A 7,907-nucleotide genomic window follows, 5' to 3' on the forward strand; every position below is an offset into this window, starting at 1 on the left:
CACAAAGTGCTGTACAGAAACCCAGTCTATAACCCCAAACAGCAAGCAATGCATGTGTAGAAGCACGAAATCTGATGATCCGCCACTTTATGCTATGATAAAGAAAAATAACTGAATGTGTTCAAACGTACCAGCGCAAAAACCTGTCGAAATCCCAGCAGCAGAAGACCCCGTTATAGAACGAGGGATTCCACGGCCTCTCCAAGAAAGGGAACTCCCGAGGGCGTGTCAGTGAGAAAGTTCACTCGAGAGGATTTCCTCTCTTTGCCTGGTGGGTTTCCTTCCTCTTGTGAGCGATGTCAAAGCAAGTAATTGCGTAAGAAATCGACAATGGAATGTGCATATGTTTATAATGGACAACCGGTCTAAATAGGCCTACTTAAATAGTGCCAGTACGAAGTAGCCTGTCCCATAGCCTATTTTTCAATGATGTTGCTCAATAGCCTAGAAGTAATTTCAGTAATTTTCCATTTCATTGTCACTAGGTTATAGCCTACAGTATATACTAGGCTATATATTTGCTAGCATACATGCTAGATCTATATTCTTTTATATATTAATTTATCTATTTAGGCCTGTGCAAAGAATAATAATATGTATAGGAGCCAGACAGTATGTACATTAATACCTGTTTTATTATTTAACATATTCATTAGGCAATGGGCTAAACTAGCCCTCAAAGTTTTACTTGAGCTTAACTCTACAATACTTAGGCTGTTTACTGAGTCTACAAAATAATTATTAGGCTACATGAGCTTACACCTCCAAAACACTAAGAACAAGTGCATTTAGATTTTAATTTAATCTACTTTACAATACATACTTTGGTTAGGTGCACACTACAATTGTCATAACTTGTTGTTTCATTAAATGTATTATCAGAAATTGTTTCTTGATTAGAAATATATCGTGGCTGTGATAGTAACATGTTATATTCTCGTCTGCTGTACGGTTTCTGTGGGAGAGGGAATCCCTATCCAAACGTCATTACCAAGGATACCAAACAAAAACATAACCCCATAAATGGGCACGTACGTCAGCGGAACTCCTAGGCGGGACTTCGTATCCTTTACAATGCTTCTCTCGTACTCCATGGATTCATTCATAAGACAAGACTCGCTTCTGTGGACTGTGACTCTATATCGCTGATCAGTTTACACATAGTGGACTTTTACATGGATCTATCATTGCACATTGTAAAAAGGGGACAAAGGACATATTTTAGCGGATTCTGAATCGGATCGATGAGTTTTTTTAAATCCGAAACGTAAGGACTGTTTCCATAGCAGCGAACTGGATTTCCTTCTTCATGCAACTTTTTTGGAAAGATACCAATAGCATCTTACCGGAGCACAATAAGGAACATATTAACGGTAAAATACTTTCTGAACATAAATGTTAGATAATGCAGCAACAACGGTTCTTATTACGTGATTTCATTACATGTTGGCTACACGTAAAGCAAGGTTTCCAGTTATGCATGTTTACTGTTGACCATATCCTAGATACATGAGACTGCATTTCAATGACATCAAACTGACAGCTGTCTCCACTCTCCCCTCTCCCGTTGCCATTGTGTATGCGCTCGAACAGCAGGTGACATCACACTCACTCCGGGAACTGTAGGTTTCTCTCTCGGCTCCGCCCGGGAAATGTTCCAAGGATTCCCCGGTGACTTTGATTCCGTCTCTCGTGGAAGTTCGTCCCCGTCTATTGAGTCTCAGTACTTTTCCTCCGTGGACTCCTTCGGGAGCCCGCCGGCCAGTGCCTCACAGGTAGGTCCAATAAGTCAAGCAATGATGAGTATCGGGGGAGAAATGGAGCTTATGTGTCTTTTTCCCCCAATTTCCGATGTTGATTACTATAATATTGAGGAAACATTTCATTTGACAGATGTTTATATAATAATGCATGAAGTCTGATTTATGTTGTACATGATGATGTGGCCGTGGGCTGTATTCCAGAAATATGGGTTAAGTTTAGAATTCAATGATGCTTTACAGTTCACTAGTATTTGCAAATGCTGGTGCAGTTATACCTTGCCGCGTTAGAGTTCTACCATGCAGAGTTTGGATTTATCAACCTGAGTATCATCATAATTATAAGCGTGTTGTTACATAGTTTCTATGAAAGGGAAAGGCAAAGGCAAGAAGATTTTCCCTTTTACGTCTGATCAACCATGCGTGAAAAAAATGCGCTGCCATTTGCCTTGAAATCTACAGGCACTTGCATTTTATTGTAGTAAAGGCTGGCCTGCCGGCATGTTCTCTGACTCAGGCTGTGCCACCTTTACTAGCAACGTGTACTGTCTTCGGTGGTAGGTTTACAGCACGCAGCGCAACGGATGACAACGCTTTGGCCCTCCTACGTACGCAGAAAAAGCTCCGCCTTTGCTCGCTTCTCTCCACTCTCCCTGTACTCAGGACTCGCTGTGACGTAAATGCGTTCTATTTTGGAGTGTTACGTCGCGTTGCTAAGGGAACACCGAGGGTGTGACGGGGGAGGACGAAGGAGGAGGGGGCACTTATTCGAGCGAGTTGATTGGTTGAGGCGGCCTCTTGAAAGCTGCATGTCGCCTTGCCTTAAACGCTTTCATATGAATATTAATGCAACTCCGAGCTCACTACGGCATCACTGCTCGCCTCAGTTCTAATTAAAGCAGAGAGTCAGTGATAGATTTTGGCACCTAAATCTATTCTTGCAGTGATGTCTTTATAACATCTGTTGTGCAGGAATTTTGGGAGACTCCAACTCTCACTGACATTCTATCATTCTATAAGAGTGACATTTACTGAAACGATGTACTACTTTTTACAAGTTTGTATGAGCCTTTCTGACGTTATTATAAGGGTTATCAATGTGTTATGTCTCTATATGTAGCACATTTTCAACGGACAAATTGTTTTTTATTAAGTTAGGATCATAATGAGATCATATAAGACATTATAAGGGGGACATACATGCTTATGACTAGTCTTACAATGCATTTATACCTGTCAGCTTCTTATCCACTTGGTAAATGTTTGCAACGGTGGCAGTTTATTCAATGTTTGTTTATAGATTACTTGTGAATAGAATGGGTGTGTCAAACTGTACCCTGAAAGTTTGTGTCTTATGGACATCAAGGCTATGCAATCTTCTGCTGTGATATCTACCCTCTTATGTTCAAGGGAATCAACATCGAAATAGTTCACAAAGCAATGTTTAAAGAGCAAGTCACTTGTTGTCATTGCATTGTATAGCAGCATCACATTTCTCTGTCTGTGTTCATGCCTAACCCCTCCATCTCTGTGTGCTCCAGGATTGTGTGTCTGCTGGAGGCGGGGTAGGGGTAAGCAGTGGTTCCGGGGGCAGCAGTGGAGGAGTGGATATGCCAGGCTCCTTTGTGCCCACAGTCACAGCCATCACCAGCAGCCAGGACCTGCAGTGGATGGTGCAGCCAACTCTCATCTCGTCCCAGGCCTCTGGGCAGAGTGGGATGGGGACCTCTACTATGACCCAGTCTGTGTCTCTGGTAGACCCTTATGATCTGCCAGGGCCCAGTTATTCCTCTGGCTCAGGTTTTACTCCCGCAGGCTCTGATACCCCGGGGCCAGGCCCAGCCCCGGGCCCCATCCGTCAGTCCAGGACCCGTAGCCGCCGTGTACGAGACGAGTCTGTGAGTGACGATGGAGATGTTGGTGTGTTTGTAAGTGTGTGTGCCCCGTGTGTCAATCTTTATATGTCGAATGGATAGACAGCAAGAATGAACACGTTCGCCGCATTTTTTATGATACTGTATTTGACGATACATCTATATATCTGTTATTCTCAGCTAGCGAGAGCCCATTCAAGTGCATTAGACAGATTCGCGGCAAAGACAAAGTTTGCATTTGTTTTAATCCCTCCTTATTCTTTTCCTCCAGTTGACTCCAGAGGAGCAGGAGAAGAGGCGTGTTCGACGCGAGAGGAACAAGCTGGCAGCCGCCAAATGCCGAAACCGCCGGCGCGAACTCACTGACAGACTGCAGGGGGTGAGCTTGGCTGTGTTCTTACTGTCAAAATGACTTCCTGTGATAATTATATGCAGTCTGTTATGCTACATAACTAGGCTCATGATAATGACTGTGTATGTGAGTAATCGTAACACATTATGTTATTTAAGGGGCTGGTTATTAAGAGACGGGGGTTATTAGTTGAAGAGAGCGAAGATGATTATAGTGCTTGTGACAGTCTATTGTGCCTACAGTTGGTATAGTCTAATTTACCAGTCCTAGCATGGGCTAAAGTATCTATTTCAAGGGGGAAACATGTAGACCTATCTATATCTAAAAACATAGCCGTGCATCCACCTCCACAGACGTAGAATAAGAACACATGTGTTGTCTAACCCTCTACCCCCTCTCACTCTCCTCCCTCCCTCCCTCCCTCCCTCCCTCCCTCCCTCCCTCCCTCCCTCCCTCCCTCCCTCCCTCCCTCCCTCCCTCCCTCCCTCCCTCCCTCCCTCCCTCTACAGGAGACTGACATCCTGGAGGAGGAGAAGTCTGAGCTGGAGGCTGAGATCTCTGAGCTGCAGAAGGAGAAGGAGCGCCTGGAGTTTGTCCTTGTGGCTCACCAGCCCAGCTGCAAGATCCCCTACCAGGAGCAGCAGGCCTCTGGCTCCACACAGCTCCAGCATCAGCCCCTACTGCCCCAACAGGCTCCCGTCTCCATCGTGGGCTTGACTGTGGAGGACACTTTCTACCTGCCTCCCGCCTACACCTCGCAGCCCTCCACTTCACAGCAGCAGCAGCAGCAGCAGCAGCAGCAGCAGCAGCAGCAACAACAACAGCAGCAACAACAGGTTCAACAGCAGCCGGGGATGATGCAGGAGGTAGCGTTTTCTAGTTCTTTCTATGGCTCAAGCGAGCCTGCGCCGGGTGGGCCGTGCCTGGTGGCCGACGGTGGGGGTGGTGGTCACAATGATGGCGCGGCCGCTGGCAGCTACAACCCTTCATACACATCTTCATTTGTGTTCAGCTACCCAGAGGGAGCCTGCGGGGTCAGCGCTAACCAGAGAAACAGCAGCAGCGAGCAGTCCTCTGATTCCCTGAACTCGCCCTCGCTGCTCGCTCTCTGACTGACCGACAGACACACACACCACACGCACGCACACACACCCCCCTGTGTCAATCACTTACATACGGCAGAAACCAGTTGCTCATGATAGACGAAGTCAACAACATGGATAACATACATTATATGATGATCCATACAAACTCACACACATTCAGACCTGAAAAAACATGAAATCAAACCAAGTTTGACCACATAGCATTTGGTGCATATAAGCCACTGTTGTCCTTATGAGAAAACTAAACGTACCTAACCAAGTATTTAAAGTGAATTCAAATTGAGTCTAAAACTCTGGGCTCTGAGTTGTCAGTCGATCTCTGAAAGATCCTCTGACATCATACCCAGCTTAATTCACAATGAATCTTTCAACGTCTTGTGACGTGCACGTGCAGTGCATACAGTAAATAGCAACATGCTCACCTGCGATCCCACAAGCACACTTATCCTCCCCTTTGTTCCCTCTGTCGGTCATCCCTCTCTCACTGCTCCTGCTCTCATCTTTTTCATCCCTCTCTTCATGCTGAATGTATTTGTGCAAGCAGAAATAGGGAAGAAGGACTAAGGTTTGGGTCTTTTTTTGTGAGGCCAGACTGCTGAGCTCTTGCTCTCCCCTCCCGCCTTCCTCATCCTCTCGGTTCCTCTTGCTTCTTCGTCATTAGTTGTGACTTGGGAAGGGAAGGGCGTCACAGCCTCCAGCTATCTGGCTCTTTCTCTTTTTATCCTGCCGTCTACTCTTCGTCCATCTCTCCATCTTTGTTTCTCTCCTCTGTGTGTCTCTCTCTGTCTCTTTGAAGTCTTCGAACCCTGAGAGCACGCCGAGCCCTTCCAGCCCCTGGGACCTAGACTGAGCGCCGGCCCACCTCACACGTCCCACACGGACGCGGACGCACCCCCAACTGAGGAGCCCTGGAGTATTTCGCTCAAAGCAGACAAAAGCAAAAACAAAAACACACACACACACTGAAAATACACCAAATTTGATGGACACAAATGTAAAAGAGTTGTCACTCTTTTCTTTCTTCTCCTGAGCCATTGTTGGATGTTGAAACGATGGAGATGAAATGAGACTTGTGTTGTGACTGTGAGATAAAGATGGCGGGAGAATGAAAGGAGAGGCTTTAGCCGAGGTAGAGGTCTAGAGGGAGAGCTGAAACTTTGGCAGAGAGAGAGGATGAGCCCCCTGTACTCGTAAGCCTGAATTGAATTGAAACAATCCCAAAAAATCCTGCTTTTGCCAATTGTATGGATGGGTTACCTCTTACCTGCAGAGTACCACCGCCATACTTCAAGCATCTGGATTGTCCTCCATTTGTTACTGATACTATTTTGTATAATGTTCTTCACCCTCCTTTATCACCAAGTATTTTCTGTGGTTGTTTTTAAGTCTTACCTTTGACAGAGAAAATATCATGGTGAGAAAAAAAACATTGAGAGAGGAATGTACTTTTGGTAAAGAGCTTTTGTCAGAGATGAGTCTGTTGGTAACCAATATGTTTTAAAAAATATGACTTTTAAGGAATATTCAACCAACCTCTGAACATTGGGATGAGTGGCCTCTGTGCCTCTCCTAGTGGGAGGTGCATTTATTGTGAGTGTATCTCACTCTGAGCCACTTGGCCCGTTTATTTATTTCTTGATTGAGGTTGACACGATGAGAGAGCACAATACGGAGCCGGACACACAGAGGAGACAAGAGGAGGGGGTGTTTTATGAGTATGTGTTCTACATTTGTCTGTGAATTTGTTCCTTTTATTTCCAGTGACATTTTTTTATGTTTTATGTTTGAGTTTTTTGTTGTTGCTTTGTCCTCTGCTCTTACCTGTGTTGTCGCTGCCAGAGGCCCTTGTTCTTTTCCCCTTAATGTTACATTTACTATTGCATTGTAACTATTATTGTGTTGTAATTTTATTTTTTATCTTAGGTTTGGCAACTTCAGAGGCATGATGTGCACTATAAAAACATTTTCTATGTGTCAAAAGTATACTTAAAAGCATATGCATATAGATGCAAAACAATGTGTATATTTAAGTGTATGTACAATTATTGTGAAGTATGAATGTTTGAAAATATAAATGGGATATTTTTGTCAATGAAGAAACAGAGGTGCAGTTGTTGAGGCTGGTTTTAAAATTGATATTTTTCTAAAAGAACAAAGATTTATAAAAAAACTATAATACTTAACCATTCCCTCAATATGACGCACATTATCACTGCCTGTGCTCATATGTTTTACATATAAAGCACATTATTCAGGATAACTATATCTAACATGTGATGCTGCATGTATTGCAGTTTGTCAATATGATGAGATTATTGAGGTGGTGCTATTGCCTTTTGCTTTTACATTTGCCTGTTTGTTTGTTTTTCTCTGAGGTCAGTCCCAATGCCTATGCCGCCAAAGCTTAATGTCACCACTTAGTCCCCTACGGACCCAAAATGAGGAAACTAGTATGAATTGAATGTCAAAATACATATTAAAGTATTAATGATGCAAATAATTTTTTATTGAATGTTTTTGTTGAGAACAGTCTGTTAGTCCAGTGTGCATTCCTGTTCAATAAAGTAGTTATCGTGTGATTCAAACAACAGACATTTTTGGAGAGCTTTTTGAGAGTTGCTCTCATAAAAAAAATAAATCACCTCACAGTAGTTATTGTTGCGTAACTTGAAATATCAATGGAGGTGTGATTGTGAAAAAAAAATGGTCTGGCTTATCATTAGATGGGCTAAAGTCTTAGTTGTGAATTGAAAAGAGGGCCTCTCCATTTTTATTGTGAAGCAAAAAATATAACTTAAGTGCCAGGCTTCAAGTG

General features: G+C 43.7%; 1 protein-coding gene across 4 annotated transcripts; it reads left to right on the plus strand.

The window, feature by feature from the left end:
- Window positions 1-627: 627 nt before the first annotated feature.
- On the plus strand, window positions 628-7,677 carry LOC123723718 (protein fosB). Of its 4 annotated transcripts, XM_045724366.1 has the most exons (6): window positions 631-1,373; window positions 1,594-1,775; window positions 3,302-3,688; window positions 3,906-4,013; window positions 4,496-4,852; window positions 5,889-7,677. In XM_045724366.1, exons 1-6 carry the CDS (start codon window positions 1,310-1,312, stop codon window positions 5,940-5,942), a joined length of 1,152 nt encoding a protein of 383 aa, XP_045580322.1. In that variant the 5' UTR covers window positions 631-1,309; the 3' UTR covers window positions 5,943-7,677. The 4 variants fall into 4 exon arrangements, with proteins under 4 accessions (XP_045580321.1, XP_045580320.1, XP_045580322.1 ...); XM_045724365.1 differs by having other exon boundaries at window positions 628-1,373; window positions 3,302-3,658; window positions 4,496-7,677; XM_045724364.1 differs by having other exon boundaries at window positions 629-1,373; window positions 1,597-1,775; window positions 4,496-7,677.
- The last annotated feature ends 230 nt before the right edge of the window (window positions 7,678-7,907 follow it).

Source organism: Salmo salar, chromosome ssa09, assembly GCF_905237065.1.
Source record: "Salmo salar chromosome ssa09, Ssal_v3.1, whole genome shotgun sequence".
Lineage (NCBI taxonomy): Eukaryota > Metazoa > Chordata > Actinopteri > Salmoniformes > Salmonidae > Salmo > Salmo salar.